This window comes from Salvelinus alpinus, chromosome 2 (genome assembly GCF_045679555.1).
Source record: "Salvelinus alpinus chromosome 2, SLU_Salpinus.1, whole genome shotgun sequence".
In the NCBI taxonomy this organism is placed as follows: Eukaryota; Metazoa; Chordata; class Actinopteri; order Salmoniformes; family Salmonidae; genus Salvelinus; species Salvelinus alpinus.
In genome coordinates, this window is record NC_092087.1 from 103337121 (window position 1) to 103356010 (window position 18890).

General features: G+C 41.0%; 2 protein-coding genes across 4 annotated transcripts in view; both read right to left on the bottom strand.

Annotated features, from left to right (window-relative positions):
• LOC139546596 (zinc finger protein 420-like) overlaps window positions 1-18890 on the bottom strand; it is a 174634-nt gene that overhangs the window by 34899 nt on the left and 120845 nt on the right. The gene's annotated exons all lie outside the window — the stretch shown is intronic.
• On the bottom strand, window positions 10776-12498 carry LOC139552072 (zinc finger protein 135-like; the record flags this gene model as incomplete). The annotated part of the gene is made up of 1 exon (XM_071363473.1): window positions 10776-12498. A coding segment is annotated over one exon (927 nt), but the record flags the coding sequence as incomplete, so codon positions are not given.

An 18890-nucleotide genomic window follows, 5' to 3' on the forward strand; every position in this document is an offset into this window, starting at 1 on the left:
GGGATATCGCTGCAGAATGCTGTGGTAGCCATGCTGGTTAAGTGTGCCATTAACTCAAAATAAAATCACTGACAGTGTCAACAGGAAAGCACCCACACACCTCCTCCTCTATGCTTCACGGTGGGAAACCCACATGCGGAGATCATCCGTTCACCTACTCTGCATCTCACAAAGACATGGCGGTTGGAATTAAATTTGGACTCATCTGTCCCACCATGTATTGGGAATTCTCCTGTCCTATGTCCTACTGTTCAGAGGCCTACATCTGTCCTATGTCCTACTGTTCAACAGCCTACATCCTTACCTCCTGTGTGGTTTATCTCATGTCTTCTCAGGTTACCCAACTCCTTAAAACTCTTTTCACACTGGGAGCAGTGGTAAGGCTTCTCCCCTGTGTGTATTCTCTCGTGTGTTTTCAGGTTACATAACTGGGCAAAACTTTTTCCACACTGGGAGCAGTGGTAAGGCTTCTCCCCTGTGTGTATTCTCTCATGTCTTTTCAGGCCACTTAAGTGGTTACAACCCTTTCCACAGTGGGAGCAGTGGTGTCCTCTTGCTGGTTTGGACGTCTCTGGCTCTGGTTCCTCGGAGTCTGGTCTTTCTCCTGTCAAAGACAGAGTGTTCATTTAAATAGAGACCTGAATGAAACCTCCACATGATAAAACGGCCTTGCTACGAGGGTAAATCCTAATCAGATCCCTCAATAATCTGAGGCCAGTTTTAATCTTTGTGTGATTTTAAAACAAATGTTGTAGAGCTTCCTGGTAATTACTGATATGTTTACATTACTTATTTTATTCATTCTGTTTTTACAAGTCAGAACACAAATTAAACAGTTCTAGGACACTCAAGACACAGACATCGCTGGATTCCTATCGAGTAGGTGGTTCTTAATATATAACTTTCATAGCTGTATGATACAGAATCCAACCTACACACTTCCTTAAACCAAAAATAAGTAAAGTAATTTTAAGTGGAAGTCTAAAACTTGTTTTTACGTCGAAGACACAAAGCACATCAGTAACATCTCCCCGTTGTTGAAAGGGTTCGAAACGCTATTGAAAAGGCCAATTTATTTAGACGTTCACAAATGTTCAACATTTTGACTAAACGCTGATGTCGTGAACTTTTTGGGTAAAGTAAAAAATAGGGTGAAATGTTTTGGGTAATGTTCCTAAAACTGATAGTAACTATATATAAACTCAGCTAAAAAAGAAACGTCCTCTCACTGTCAACTGCGTTTATTTTCAGCAAACTTAACATATGTTCATACACATATTTACACAAGATTCAACAACAGACATAAACTGAACAAGTTTCACAGACATGTGACTAACAGAAATTGAATAATGTGCCCCTGAACAAAGGGGGGTTCAAAATGAAAAGTAACAGTCAGTATCTGGTGTGGCCATCAGCTGCATTAAGTACTGCAGTGCATCTCCTCATGGGCTGCACCAGATTTGCCAGTTCTAGTTGTGAGATGTTACCCCACTCTTCCACCAAGGCACCTTCAAGTTCGGACATTTCTGGGGGGAATGGCCCAAGCCCTCACCCTCCGATCCAACAGGTCCCAGACATGCTCAATGGGATTGAGATCCGGGCTCTTTGCTGGCCATGGCAGAACACTGGCATTCCTGTCTTGCAGGAAATCATGCACAGAATGAGCAGTATGGCTGGTGGCATTGTCATGCTGGAGGGTCATGTCAAGATGAGCTTGCAGGAAGGGTACCACATAAGGGAGGAGGATGTCTTCCCTGTAACGCACAGCGTTGAGATTGCCTGCAATGACAACAAGCTCAGTCCGATGATGCTGTGACACCGCCCCAGACCATGACGGACCCTCCACCTCCAAATCGATCCCGATCCAGAGTATAGGCCTCAGTGTAACGCTCATTTATCCTTTGACGATAAACGCGAATCCGATCATCACCCCTGGTGATACAAAACCAGAACTCGTCAGTGAAGAGCACTTTTTGCCAGTCCAGTCTGGTCCAGCTGGGTCTGTCTGGTGATGACCTGCCTTAACACAGGCCTACAAGCCCTGAGTCCACTCTCTCTTTGTCCGCAATAGGCTGTCTGAGCACTGATGGAGGGGTTGTGCGTTCCTGATGTAACTCGGGCAGTTTAATTTTTTTTACATTTTACCCCCTTTTTCTCCCCAATTATGGTATCCAATTGTTAGTAGTTACTATCTTGTCTCATCGCTACAACTCCCGTACGGGCTCGGGAGAGACGAAGGTCGAAAGCCATGCGTCCTCCGAAACACAACCCAACCAAGCTGCACTGCTTCTTAACACAGCGTGCATCCAACCCGGAAGCCAGCCGCACCAATGTGTCGGAGGAAACACTGTGCACCTGGCGACCTTGGTTAGCGTGCACTGCGCCCGGCCCGCCACAGGAGTCGTTGGTGCGCGATGAGACAAGGATAACCCTACCGGCCAAACCCTTCCTAACCCGGACGACGCTAGGCCAATTGTGCGTCGCCCCACAGACCTCCCGGTCGCGCCCGGCTTCGACAGAGCCTGGGCGCGAACCCAGAGACTCTGGTGGCGCAGCTAGCACTGCGGCTCTAGACCACTGCGCCACCCGGGAGGCCCCATTCCTTTGATATTTTATGTAGAAATTATGCACCAGAATTGGATTGTAAAATCCTGTTATACAAGATGAAGTGCGCTTTAATATAGACCACATGGAGAATAAAATAAATCGAATTAAAAAAAATATATGTACCAATGGCAGTACTGAACAACATATTCAAGTGTAGAACTTCAGTAGAATCCCCCTTTAAAACCCCACAGTTCAACAACTGCTGTTTGTGCCCCTGTTTTTAAGACAGTACTCACTTATGGTAATCGGATATTCTGACTCCTCCTCCTCCCTTTTCACTTCCAAAACGTCTTCCTCCTCTTTTATTGAGATAGCCTCCTCTTCCTCTTTTACTCCAAAAGGTTCTTCCTCTTCTTTCACTACATTCTCCTCCTTCAATGTTACGGCATCTTCCTCCTTTTTCATTCTGAAAGCTTCTTCCTCTCCTTTCACCAGAACTTCTTTTCTCCGTCTAGTTTAGTTAGCTCATGCTCCGGGCGATTAGCCTAGTGCAGTATGAAGTTAACACATTCGCTAATTTAAGAAGCAAATTACGTTAAAACGAACTAGTAGATACGTAAACAGAATTGTGTTCTAAACACCAAGATTAATATACACAAGATTAGTCTAAAGAGCTTAAATGCTCCGGTTTTATGTTCGCTAGCAAACCACCGCGTTGGTTGAATCAGAGGCCTTTTGTCGCTGTTGAATAAGCCTCCCGCCCCGTCCATTAAATTATACGTCACGCAAGAAGCATTACCTGAAATACTCACATTGCCATCTGCTGACTGGAGTGGGTAACACAGATTGGAACAAAAATAAAGCAATGTCAAAAAAAGTAATTTAAAAACAACCAGATGTTATGTTATCTTACTTCTTAGAGCCAAAACGTTCCTCCAGGGCTGACCTGCCCATTAGGTGACAGATTGAAGAGGATTAGGTGACAGATTGAAGAGGGCGACATTAGCTTGGAATATGCCATCCTCGTCAAATTGACCAAGGCTCATCGCTAACAACACCTCACATAATTCTGCCCAAAAACAATGAAAACTTCTCCCACCCAGTGGCATATGGGATATTTATGTGAGTGGTGGTGTTGCCACATAAAGCAATGCCCACTTTGCAAAAGGAAACATGGACAGATAGGACTCTACCTGTGTAGAGCACATGCCCCTTTACCCTTCCAGGCTCTAAAGTGCCCTTTTGGGTGGTGGTATAATTTGTATTCATTTTTTGTCATAGTTATTTTTAACCCACTGCCTGCAAGTCGTTTTTAAATTCACCTAAGTGATTTGTATTTTCCTTCAACTTTCTGAAGAGGAAACAGCCAGGAAATGCCCCTGTCTGAGTGCATTTGTCTACCACTATGTGTAGCTGTTAGCGATGATGCTAATGACAACCATCTTCTGGTTGATGGAAAAGCTTTCCCAAAAAACTTTGTCAATTAAATGTTAACTACAAAGTAGTCTATGCCTACCTGGCAGAATGATATCATGATTATTTGCATCAATCCAGTTGTGATTTGTTCAGCAAACTCTGCAATCACATGTGTGCTACAGAGACAACACTAACGAAACAAGGCTCTTGCTGGTGGCACTTGAATTAAAAGGTATCTACACCCAAAAATGAAAATGTCTTAGATTTTTCTCAGACTACAAAAGTGGTCTCTTTTTGTTGTTTTTCTATTAACAATGTGATTTTGAGAGCGAAAAACAGAGACAAATCAGAGACCTGGAATTGCTAAACAGAGAAAACGGAATTTGAGAAAATATATTAAATATTCTATTGATTTTCTCTCATTATGTCACACCAGACTTCGCTTTGGCTCCCCCTCCTGTCCAGCTCAGGCATTCAACGTTGCCGGCCTTCTAGCTGCTGCCGAACCTACTGCTGTCAAACGCCCTTCACTCATCAACCCCCGGCCTTCTAGCTGCTGCCGAACCTACTGCTGTCCAACGCCCTTCACTCATCAACCCCCGGACTTGTCTCATCATCATTACACACACCTGGTTCCAATCGCCCCTCTATCACTGTATATATACACTCCCTCTGCCATTTTGTCTTTTTGTCGGTCATTGTAAATGTTACTTGTTTTCCTGAGAGGAATCTCTCCTACTATTTCCTGAGTACTTTATATAGTTCACCCTGTGCCTTTTTGTTAATGAAGATATCATTTGAGCACAACCACGTTTGGGTTTTGTTCCGCTTTGATCTGTTGGTGCTGAAATAAATTCAGTCTTTCCAAACCTGAGACTGCATCCTTTCTACTCCTCTCTACACCAGTAACACATTATCTAGGAGAGTGTAGAGCAGTGTTAACCAATCCTACTCCTCTCTACACCAGTAACACATTATCTAGGAGTGTAGAGCAGTGTTAACCAATCCTACTCCTCTCTACACCAGTAACACATTATCTAGGAGAGTGTAGAGCAGTGTTAACCAATCCTGCTCCTCTCTACACCAGTAACACATTATCTAGGAGAGTGTAGAGCAGTGTTAACCAATCCTACTCCTCTCTACACCAGTAACACATTATCTAGGAGAGTGTAGAGCAGTGTTAACCAATCCTACTCCTCTCTACACCAGTAATACATTATCTAGGAGAGTGTAGAGCAGTGTTAACCAATCCTACTCCTCTCTACACCAGTAACACATTATCTAGGAGAGTGTAGAGCAGTGTTAACCAATCCTGGTCCTCCACTACCCCCAACAGTAACACATTATCTAGGAGAGTGTAAAGCAGTGTTAACCAATCCTACTCCTCTCTACACCAGTAACACATTATCTAGGAGAGTGTAGAGCAGTGTTAACCGATCCTACTCCTCTCTACACCAGTAACACATTATCTAGGAGAGTGTAAAGCAGTGTTTCATTTTTACTGTTGTAGAGTAACAGCTGTATCCTGAAGTGACCTTTAACCTCCCTGCTCCTTAATACTTCATCCATTGGATCAAAGCTTCAGCCAAGTAGCATACATGATAGTGACAACACATGGAGTAGGGTTGGATATAGTCATGGTAGGATACATGATAGTGGCAACACATGGAGTTGGGTTGGATATAGTCATGGTAGGATACATGATAGTGACAACACATGGAGTTGGGTTTGATATAGTCATGGTAGGATATATGATAGTGGAAACACATGGATTAGGGTTTGATATAGTCATGGTAGGATACATGATAGTGGCAACACATGGAGTTGGGTTGGATATAGTCATGGTAGGATACATGATAGTGGCAACACATGGAGTAGGGTTGGATATAGTAATGGTAGGATACATGATAGTGGCAACACATGGAGTTGGGTTGGATATAGTCATGGTAGGATACATGATAGTGGCAACACATGGAGTTGGGTTGGATATAGTCATGGTAGGATACATGATAGTGGCAACACATGGAGTTGGGTTTGATATAGTCATGGTAGGATACATGATAGTGGTAACATGTGGAGTTGGGTTTGATATAGTCATGGTAGGATACATGATAGTGGAAACACATGGATTAGGGTTTGATATAGTCATGGTAGGATACATGATAGTGGCAACACATGGAGTTGGGTTGGATATAGTAATGGCAGGATACATGATAGTGGCAACACATGGAGTTGGGTTGGATATAGTAATGGTAGGATACATGATAGTGTTAACACATGGAGTTGGGTTGGATATAGTCATGGTAGGATACATGATAGAGGCAACACATGGAGTTGGATATAGTCATGGTAGGATACATGATAGTGGCAACACATGGAGTTGGGTTGGATATAGTCATGGTAGGATACATGATAGTGGTAACACATGGAGTTGGGTTTGATATAGTCATGGTAGGATACATGATAGTGTTAACACATGGAGTAGGGTTTGATATAGTCATGGTAGGATACATGATAGAGGCAACACATGGAGTTGGATATAGTCATGGTAGGATACATGATAGTGGCAACACATGGAGTTGGGTTGGATATAGTCATGGTAGGATACATGATAGTGGCAACACATGGAGTAGGGTTTGATATAGTCTTGGTTAACAAAATACTTTACTCAACATATTGTGCAGCTTTCTGTTGCAGGATCTTTTTATGGGGGGGTGCCCTTTGTTGTTTACACATCACACACATGGTTATGGGCTTAAAAAAGAAGACACCAGTACCATGTCAGATACAATTTAAATGTATTCATATTTGAGTTTACATCCCAATATGACACTTCATCACAGAAGACTGAAATGTAACAAAACTACTATTGTGTTTATTGAGCTGTACACTGAGATGCTCAGTTGGTCAACATTCCCCTCCAGTGATTCCCCAACATCTTGTCAACATGTGCCCCAAAAATGGATCAGATATCTAATACCAGTCTATCTTTATAGACATGTATCCACAACAAGGCTTAGGCCTCTCATATAGTCTGCAAAAAACTCTCCAAAATGTCAATTTTTTTTAACATCTTTATTTTCATGCATATAACTTGTCAAAAATCATTTTTATTACCAAATTCAGTTTTTCATGTGGAATATTTTTTTCATGTTTTCATGAGTGTTTGAGATTAGGTCCCTGAATGGTCAAAAAGCTCTTCAAATAGAAGTATGTTTATAACACATATCTTACAGGTAGGCCCTCTCTCACTCTCTCTCATCATGTCACAAGCTGAGAGGCTCCCAGAGGAAGGGTAGGCCCTCTCTCACTCTCTCTCAACATGTCACAAGCTGAGAGGCTCCCAGAGGCAGGGCCATAAAAGGCCCCAGCTCACTCAACTGCCCCTCCCCTCTCCAGCAGCCATCAACCCAGAACATCCTGAAGACAGAACATCTAAAAGATCATCTGGGAATCCTTTCTTCCTCATGGAGCTTTTCAAAAGTGAGGTGAATATTCAATGTGATGTTTGTACAGTGCCTTCGGAAAGTATTCAGACACCATGACTTTTTCCACATTTTGTTACGTTACAGCCTTATTTGAAAATGGATTTTAAAAATATATATATATATTCAGCAATCTACACACAATAGCCCATCATTTGGGGTGGCAGGTAGCCTATTGGTTAGAGCATTGGGCTAGTAACCATAAGGTTGATGGATCGAATCCCTGAGCTGACAAGGTAAAACTCTGTTGTTCTGACCCTGAACAAGGCACTGTTCAGCGGTAGGTCGTCATTGTAAATAAGAAATTGTTCTTAACTGACTTGCCTAGTTAAATATAAAACATCTAATTACAAAGCAAAAACAGGTTTTTCGAAATATTTATTAAAGATAAAAAATATACCTTCTTTACATAACAGTAAGTATTCAGACCCTTTATTATGAGACTGTCAGAGTAAAAAACAAGCCATGAGGTAGAAGGAATTGTCTGTAGAGCTCCGAGACAGGATTAGGTCGAGGCACAGATCTTGGGAAGGGTCCCAACACATTTCTGCAGCATTGAAGGTCCCCAAGAACACAGTGGCCTCCATCATTCTAAAATGGAAGAAGTTTGGAACCACCAAGACCCTTCCTAGAGCTGGCGGCACAGCCAAACTGAGCAATAGGGGGAGAAGGGCCTTGGTCAGGGAGGTGACCAAGAACCCGATGGTCACTCTGACAGAGCTCTAGAGTTCTTCTGTGGAGATGGGAGAACCTTCCAGAAGGACAACCATCTCTCCACCTCTCCACCAATCAAGCCTTTATGGTAGAGTGGCCTGACGGAAGCCCCCCCTCAGTAAAATGCACATGACAGCCCACTTGGAGTTTGCCAAAAGGCACCAAAAGGACTTTCAGACCATGAGAAACCAGATTCTCTGGTTTTGGCCTGACGCTTTGGCCTGAATGCCAAGCGTCACGTCTGGAGGAAACCTGGCACCATCCCTAGGGTGAAGCATGGTGGTGGCAGCATCATGCTGTGGGGATGTTTTTCAGCAGCAGGGACTAGGAGATTAGTCAGGATCAAGGGAAAGATGAACCGAGCAAAGTACAGAGAGATCCTTGATGAAAACCTGCTCCAGAGCACTCAGGACCTCAGACTGGGGGCGAAGGTTCACCTTCCAACAGGACAACAACCCAAAGCACACAGCCAAGACAATGCAGTAGTGGCTTCGGGTCAAGTCTCTGGTCTCTGAATGTCCTTGAGTGGCCGAGCCAGAACCCGGACTTGAACCCGGTCTAACATCTCTGGAGAGACCTGAAAATAGCTGTGCAGCGACGCTCCCCAACCAACCTGACAGAGCTTGAGAGAGTCTGCAGAGAAGAATGGGAGAAACTCCCCAAATACAGGTGTGCCAAGCTTGTAGCGTCATACCCAAGAAGACTCAATGCTGTAATCGCTGCCAAAGGTGCTTCAACAAAGTACTGAGTAAAGGGTCTGAATACTTAAGAAAATTATATTTTTCAGTTGTAAAAAAAATAAAAATAATTAGCAACAATTTCTAAAGACCTGTTTTTGTTTTGTCATTATGGGATATTGTGATGTCATTATGGGATATTGTGATGTCATTATGGGATATTGTGATGTCATAATGGGATATTGTGTGTAGATTGATGAGGGGAAAAAATGATTTAATACATTTTAGAATAAGGCTGTAACGTAACAAAATGTGAAAAAGTCAAGGGGTCTGAATACTTTCTGAAGGCATTGTATATAGCCATGTTATAAAGTATGAAAAGGCTTGTTCATTCACATGTCATGAATTCACTTTGACATCATCATATTTGTATATATCCTAATGACTAAACTTTGTCTGGAAACATGGTTATTATTTATTTATTTAACAAGGTAAGTCAACTGAGAACACATTGTCATTTACAGCAACAACCTGGGGAATCATTACAGGGGAGAGAAGGGAGGATGCATGAGCCAAATTGTAAACAGTTTATATAGTTTACACAAATATTAGCCCCTTAGCTCTTTTTGCAGGACTTTGACTGTGGTACATCACCTCCCCAGTCAACCTATTGTGTGTATTGAACATTCATATTGAACAGCCTTACCTATAGAGTAGCACCACCACCCATCAGCCCATTCTCTTCTTGCAGTCAAAGCTGCAGTGTATTGTATCTGTAGGAGTTTATGATTAATAATCCTATTTATTTCAAGCCCCACTACGATGTCACCATACTATTCCTTTAAAGCCCCTCTGTTAGATATAAATCATTAGAGTGGGAAACCAACTGACATGGAAACAATGGAGCAAATGTATCACTATCAGAGGGGTGTATTATGACATCATATAGAACTACTCAGACATTCCAAATATCATATGATTATCAGAGGGGTGTATTATGACATCATACAGAACTACTCAGACATTCCAAATATCACTTGATTATCAGAGGGGTGTATTATGACATCAGATAGAACTACTCAGACATTCCAAATATCACTTGATTATCAGAGGGGTGTATTATGACATCAGATAGAACTACTCAGACATTCCAAATCAGGCTTCATCCATATCATGAAGGGGGATATTGATCCAACCATTTCAAAAGTAATGACCAGGCTGATGGAAACAGGTTATGCCTTTACAATTTTATAAAAGCCGACAGACGATATGTTAGTTCGTTTGACATGGTGGGGTCTTTTTGTGTCAGTAAAAATGTTTAAGCGAGAAATGGCGGTGGAAACTCCTTTATGCTCAAATATTTATATTTAAGTTTTGTCACGCAAAGCCTTTTATCTGCAATGAGTCTGTTTGATAGAAACATTTCTAGTGGGAAAAGGCGTATATTATATTATGCAGATTTCTGATTATTCACATGAAAATCTGTCTCAAATTACATTGAAACTTAGCTACTAAGGTGGATATTGATCCAACACCTGCCACTTATTCAAACCAGCCCACTGGGCACAGACGGCAGTTCAACATCTAGTTTCTATTTACATTTCTTTGAGTCGTCAACTAAAGTGAATTCAACATGAAATCAACACAAAATGTCACCTGTCATTGGATTTAGGTTGCCAGTTGAATGAAAAACAACTAAAATAACTGATGTTGATGGCTTTTTACAAATCCAATCAGTTTTCTACACCTATCATCATCATCACGTGGATTTGTTTTGTTGAAATGACGTGGAAACAACGTTTATTCACCCAGTGGGAGGCTTGTAAATGACCCCAGGAAAGTGGAACGAGGAACTCTTCATTGAGACAATAATAAACAGCAATCCGTGGGAGAGTTGTGGTGGATATGATAAAATAAGGATCTGCTGGAGTCCAAGTCAAACCAAGATTCTTTATTTCTGAGCTCAGAGAGAATAACAGTTACACAGCGCAGTGTAGACAGTCTGAACTCCTGAAGCATTGGGTGATGAGCACATATCTTTATAGTTTCCTGTTCCTGGGCGGGACTTTATTCATACAAGGACCCAGGTGCAAATTGGTTTACAACACAGAATGATACTCCTAAGAACAGGAGCTTATAATAGGACAGTTTCACAAGGTTAGTCACATAATCAGTTATGTGGACACACATACAATTAACATTTTCCATTACAGTCTGAATATTTTCATGTCATTAAATCATCAGTGGACCAACAATGCAAATGTCAACAATGGAACAAATGCATCACATCCAAATATCACTCTATTATCTGTAGTGCTGGAGGAATGACACACCCAGATAAACACACACAGAGTTTTAAAAAGGACCATTTAAACACATGGAATCTGATCTACTCTATATTCAAACTGACATACTCCATATTAAATTCATGTTTTCTAATAAAAACAAACAAATATATGTTTGAGTATACCTTGTACCGTTTAATTTCATATGGTAAAAACAAGTAAACACATGATCAGTCAACAATATAAGACAATGGGAGCACATGTGTATGTTCTCTGATGAATTTTAAGTCAATGAGATGTGAAATATCAATATACAAGTAATTCTTCTCTTATGTGTGGATTCTCTCATGACGTTTAAGTGACTGTGATGAGTAATATGTTTTCCCAGTCTGAGCAATTTCTAAGCCTTCTCCTCTGTGTGTAGTCTCATGCGTTCTTTCAGGCTTCCTAAATGGGCAAAAACTTTGCACCCTGGGAGGAGTGGTAAGGCTTCTCCCCTCTGTGTATTTTCTCGTGTTGGTTCAGGATGCTTTTCTGATTAAAACTCTTTCCACACATGGAGCAGTGGTAAGGCTTCTCCCCTGTGTGTATTCTTTCATGTTGTTTCAGCTCCCCTGAACTGCCGAAACACTTTCCACACTGAGAGCAGTGGTAAGGCTTCTCCCCTGTGTGTATTCTTTCATGTTGTTTCAGCTCCCCTGAACTGCCGAAACACTTTCCACACTGAGAGCAGTGGTAAGGCATCTCCCCTGTGTGTATTATCTCGTGCCGTTTCAGAGACCCTGGCTGATTGAAACTCTTTCCACACTGGGAGCAGTGGTAAGGCTTCTCCCCTGTGTGTATTCTCTCGTGTTGGGTCAGGGTTCCTTTCTGTCTGAAACAATGTGCACACTGGGAGCAGTGGTAAGGCTTCTCCCCTGTGTGTATTCTCTCATGTTGTTTCAGATGACAAGGCTGTTTGAAACTCTTTCCACACTGGGAGCAGTGGTAAGGCTTCTCCCCTGTGTGTATTCTCTCATGACTTTTCAGATGACAAGGCTGTTTGAAACTCTTTCCACACTGGGAGCAGTGGTAAGGCTTCTCCCCTGTGTGTATTCTCTCATGTTGTTTCAGATGACAAGGCTCTTTGAAACTCTTTCCACACTGGGAGCAGTGGTAAGGCTTCTTCCCTGTGTGTATTATCTCATGACCTTTTAGGTGTGATTTCTGATTAAAACCAATTCCACACTGGGAGCAGTGGTAAGGCTTCTCCCTTGTGTGTATTTTCTCGTGTTGTTTCAGGTCCCATAACCGGTTACAACCCTTTCTAAAGTCGGAGCACTGGTGTCGTCTTGCTGGTTCGGACGTCCCTGGCTCTGGTTCCTCTGAGTCTGGTCACCACCAAATACAAAAGAGGACAGACATTTTTCACAGTACAGGTAGCATGCACAAAGCCAATCTAACTAACCAAGAACCAACCAAACTAACCAACAAACAACTTCATTAGATGACAGTCTTATAACATGTTATTCAATAAATCTATGTTTTGTTCGAAAAATGTGCATATTTCAGGTATAAATCATAGTTTACATTGCAGCTACAATCAGAAGTTGCACCGAAAGCAGACAGAATAATTACAGACACCAACGTCAAATACCTAATTACTCATCATAAAACATTTCTGAAAAATACATAGTGTACAGCAATTGAAAGACAGGCATCCTGTGATTCCAGACAATATTTCCGATTTATCAAGTGTTTTACAGCGAAAACACAATATAGCGTTATATTAGCTCACCACAATAGCCAAAAACACAAACAATTTCCCAGTAGCAAAAGTAAGCGATCGTAACAAACAAGCAAAAGATATATAATTTTTGACTAACCTTGATTTTCTTCCTCAGATGACAGTCCTACAACATCAGGTTATACATACACTTATGTTTTGTTCAAAAATGTGCATATTTAGAGCTGAAATCAATGGTTACACCGTGTGCGCCGGCGACTAGTACAACATGTTCGACAGATATATGAAATAGCATCATAAAATGTTTCTTACTTTTGCTGATCTTTCATCAGAATGTTGGACAAGGTGTCCTTTGTCCAGAACAGTCGTTGTTTGGAATTAGAACGGACACTTTCCCTCTTCATTTAGCACGCGCGCTAGCCGGGTGGCACGAATCGCTCCATCGTCAACAAAGTCAGAGAACGGAACACGGCAAAACTCCCGAAAAAATTTCAATAATCTGATAAAACATACTTTACGATGATATGGTCACATGTATCAGATAAAATCAAAGCCGGAGATAGTAGTCGTCCATAACGGCAGCTAAACAGAAGGCAATCCCACTGTCCACCTCGCGCTCCTCAGAGTACCGGAAATGAGGGACACGTCATACAAAGAGCCTGTATTCCACGTCAGACCAAGATAAACACGACATTTCTTCTCTCACAGCCTCTTAACATCCAGGGGAAGGTCTATGAAGTGCACGTAGAGTGCACGTAGAGTCTGTTTTCAGTCTGTCTCAGTGATGCAGCTTGTCTTCTACTCTGATGGAAAGAGTGCGCCCCTTAGCGGATAATCCATGAATTGCAGCGAATTAAAAATATTAATTCCATGTCTTTTATGCATTTTTTCCACTTTCAAATTATCCTGCGGGCCTGATCGAACCTCCTTGGGGGCCGGTTCCGGCCCGCGGGCCGTATGTTTGACACCCCTGACGTAGACTCTTACGTTTCATGCCCATGTATAGGCAGGAAGAAAAACAGAGCCTCAATTTCAGACTTTCCACTTCCTGGTCAGGAAGTTTGTGCCAAATGAGTTCTGTTTGACTCACAGATATAATTCAAACGGTTTTAGAAACTAGAGAGTGTTTTCTATCCAATAGTAATAATAATATGCATATTGTATGAGCAAGAATTGAGTACGAGGCCGTTTGAAATGGGCACATTTTATCTGGCTACTCAATACTGCCCCTGCAGCCCAAACAGGTTAAAATCTAGCCACCGTGTCAGATTTCAACAAGGCTTTACGGCAAAAGCAAACCATGTGATTATCTGAGGACAGCACCCCATCAAACAAACACATGACAATCATATTTCAACCCGCCAGGTGCGATTCAAAACTCAGAAATAACTATATAATTTGTGCCTTAAGTTTGTCATTCTTCTGTTGGGACTCCAATATGTCCCATAAACATCACAAATGGTCCTTTTGTTCAATTAATTCCATCGTTATATCTCCAAAATGTCCATTTATTTGGCGCGTTTGATTAAAAAAAACACAGGTTCCAACTCACCCAGCATGACTACAAATATCTAATAAGTTAAGTTACCTGTAAACGCTGTCCAAACATTTCAAACAACTTTCCTAATCCAACTTTAGGTATTTTAAAATGTAAATAATGAAGAAAATTTAAGATGGGATAAACTGTGTTCAATACCGGATAAAAAAAACGTGAAGCGCGTGACCTGGAGCGCACATCAAAACATTAGAGAGCACTAGGCTGGACCCTCATTCTGAATAGCCGTACTTCTTCATTTCTCTAAAGAAAAACATCAACCAATTTCTAAAGACTGTTGACATCTAGTGGAAGCAATAGGAACTGCAACCAAGTTCCACAGAAAAGTGCCACACAAAACCATTTGAAAACAGAGTCACCTCAACAACAAAAAATTCCTCCTGGATGGTTTGTCCTCGGGGTTTCACCTGCCAAATAAGTTCTGTTATACTCACAGACAGTATTTTAACAGTTTTAGAAACTTTAGAGTGTTTTCTATCCAAATCTACCAATTATATGCATATCCTAGCTTCTGGGCCTGAGTAGCAGGCAGTTTACTTTGGGCACACTTTTCATCCGGACGTGAAAATACTGCCCCCTATCCCAAACAGGTTAAGGAAAGAAATTCCACAACTTAACTTCTAAAAAGGCACACATGTTAATTGAAATGCATTTCAGGTGACTACCTCATGATGCTACAGTCCTCCTTTAAGACTCCATCATGTTTAGAATGTGTCTGGAAGCGCAACTCTATCTATTCTACTCTCATCCTTTCGGTTTTAATCATATTTATAATAATAATGTTATAATAGGTAATAACTAACTTGAATAACTAGGGTTAATACCTGCCTGGCTCCCCAACAAAATCTTTATCTCTACCCCCCTCTAACAATACCGCTACAGAATTAGCATAGTAGGCCATGTAACTAAAGATAATCAGAAATATTTAGGACTAACTTATTCCTTGCCACCCATTCTGAAACTAACTGCAGCTCTATGTTAAGTGTTGCAGTCATTTCAGTTGCTGTGGTAGCTGACGTGTAGTGTTGAGTCATCCGCATACATAGACACACTGGCTTTACTCAAATGTCATTGGCATGTTGTTGGTAAAGATTGAAAAAAGTAGGTGCCAAACAGCTGCCCTGGGGAATTCCTGATTCTACCTTGATTTTGTTGTACAGGCTTCCATTAAAGAACACTGTGTTCTGTTAGACAGGTAGCTCTGGGGCGGCAGGTGTAAAGGTGTAAAGCCATACGTTTTTTTCAGCAGCAGACTATGATCGATACTGTCAAAAGCCGCACTGAAGTCTAACAAAACAGCCCAAACAATATTTTTATCATCAATTTCCCTCAGCCAATCAGTCATTTTTAAGTGCTGTGCTTGTTGAATGAACTTCCCTATAAGCTGAAAGTCTATATTTGTTTACAGTAAAATAGCATTGTATCTGGCCAAACACCATTTTTCTTTTAAAATGTAAGCGTTGGTAACAGGTTGATTGGTCGGCTATTTAAGCCAGTAAAGGGAGCTTTACTATTCTTGGGTAGTGGAATGACTTTAGCTTCCCTCCAAGCCTGAGGGAACACACTTTCTAGTAGGCTTAAATTGAAGATAACGCAAATAGAAGTGGCAATATAGGCCGCTATTATCCTCAATCATTTTCCATCCACGTTGTCAGACACCAGTGACATGTCATTGTTGATTTTTTCCCCCCAAAATGTAATTGAAGATGCTCCAAAGATTTTTACTATCATTCTTCATGTCATTTATCTGTTTCATAGTGTAGTTTCTTCTTCTTTTTATTTAGTCAAATGATTTCCCAATCAGTTATACAGCTAGACCTATTTGCCATCTCTTTTGCCTCCCTCTTCATCATACCATTTTTAAATTCCTCATCAATCCACGTGGATTTAACGGTTTTTACAGTCATTTTTCTTAATGCTTATTAGTAACTGGGATAAGCAATTTCATAAACGTGTCAAGGGCAGCGTCTGGTTGCTCGTCATTACACACCACGAACCAACATATATTGTTTCCATTGTTGGAATCGGCTAAACTTTGAACATGGAGACATTAAAGAAGTGATAGGAAGTGAAAGAGACTGGGTGTTATGTCAGAAGTTAATGGTTCTCTGAAGAAAGACAGATGGCTTCGGAATGTGTTGGGTGACGAGAGGAGAGCAAAGTGTGAAACAGGGGAGACAGATGGACATCTGTGGATTAGATGAAGGAGGGGTTGAGGTCAGGACAGATTCTCATCAGGGAGATAAAGGTGTGGTATCCTGTTACCCTCTTTACTCTCTTCCTGTGGAACCATAAGACGTAAGGATTGGAGAGAAGGAGGAGTGTCTTAAGTGAGATATATATCTGGATGGAACAAATGTTGGGTTGTCTGAATTACAGCTGTACAGAACCTTTGGGAATAATTAAACTTGGTTAACTTCTTCTGGCTGCAAGCCCGAAGTCGGGCACAATATGACAACAGCCACTTCAAGTGCAGGGCGCGAAATTCAAAAGATATATTTTTTTAAATATTTAACTTTCACACATTAACAAGTCCAATACAGCTAATGAAAGATACACATCTTGTGAATCCAGCCAACATGTCCGATTTTTAAAATGTTTTACAGCGAAAACATCACGTATATTTATGTTAGCTCACCACCAAATACAAAAAAGGACAGACATTTTTCACAGCACAGGTAGCATGCACAAAGCCAACCTAACTAACCAAGAACCAACCAAACTAACCAAGAAACAACTTCATCAGATGACAGTCTTATAACATGTTATACAATAAATCTATGTTTTGTTCGAAAAATTTGCATATTTGAGCTATAAATCAGTTTTACATTGCAGCTACCATCACAGCTACCGTCAGAAATAGCACCGAAGCAGCCAGAGTAATTACAGACACCAACGTCAAATACCTAAATACTCATCATAAAACATTTCTGAAAAATATATGGTGTACAGCAAATGAAAGACAGGCATCTTGTGATTCCAGCCAATATTTCCGATTTATTAAGTGTTTTACAGCGAAAACACAATATAGCATTATATTAGCTTACCACAATAGCCAGAAACACAAGCCATTTCCCAGCTGCAAAAGTTAGCGATCGTAACAAACCAGCAAAAGATATATACTTTTTGACTAACCTTGATAAGCTTCATCAGATGACAGTCCTATCACATCAGGTTATACATACACTTATGTTTTGTTCGAAAATGTGCATATTTAGAGCTGAAATCAGTGGTTATACATTGTGCTAACGTAGCATCTTTTTCCCAGAAGGTCCGGATATTTTTCTGACTCTCACATATTCGGACCAAATAACTATTTATAAACATGACTAAAAAATACATGTTGTATAGGAAATGATAGATACACTAGTTCTTAATGCAATCGCAGTGTTAGAATTCTAAAAATAACTTCATTACGACATAAGGCTTACGTTATGGCGAGAGAGTGCCCAAAACCTGGGCGCAAAACTAATAGTACACAGTTCGACAGATATATGAAATAGCATCATAAAATGGGTCCTACTTTTGATGAGCTTCCATCAGAATGTTGTACAAGAGGTCCTTTGTCAAGAACAATCGTTGTTTGGATTTAGAACGTCCTTTTTCCCTCTTGAATTAGCAAGCACACTCGCCAAGTGGCGCGAAGCTCTCCTTCCTGAACAAAGGCACACAACGCAACACGCCTAACGTCCCGAATAAATTTCAATAATCCAATAAAACTATATTGAAAAAACATACTTTACGATGATATTGTCACATGTATCAAATAAAATCATAGCCGGAGATAGTAGTCGCCTATAACGACAGCTTTTCAGAAGGCAATTCCAGGTCCATCCTCGCACTTTCCAGAAAACAGGAAATGGGTGACACGTCATTCCAAGAGGATTTATTCCACCTCAGACCAAGATAAACACTCCATTTCTTCTCTCACTGCCTCTTGACATCTAGTGGAAGGTGTATGACGTGCATGTATACTAATACGTATCATTCCCATTTATAGGCAGGCCCTAGAACAGAGCATAGTTTTCAGACTTTCCACTTCCTGGTCAGGAAGTTTGCTGCCAAATGAGTTCTGTTTTACTCACAGATATAATTCAAACGGTTTTAGAAACTAGAGAGTGTTTTCTATTAAATAGTAATAATAATATGCATATTGTACGAGCAAGAATTGAGTACGAGGCCGTTTGAAATGGGCACCTTTTATCAGAGCTACTCAATACTGCCCCTGCAGCCAGAAGAAGTTAAAGCTTCTCTAGGGAATAATTCAACTTGGTTAAAGCTTCTCTAGTGTCCGTGAGTTATTTACTGTGAAAAAAAAGAACCTAACAACATCAACAACATAGGAATCACTACAAACAATTGTATGACCTCTTATATAGAACAGTAGGCCCAGCCTTTTGGAACTGTGGTTTTCCTAGATATGGCTACTATATTGTGATCACTACATCCGATGAATTTGGATACTGCTTTCAAACAAATTTCTGC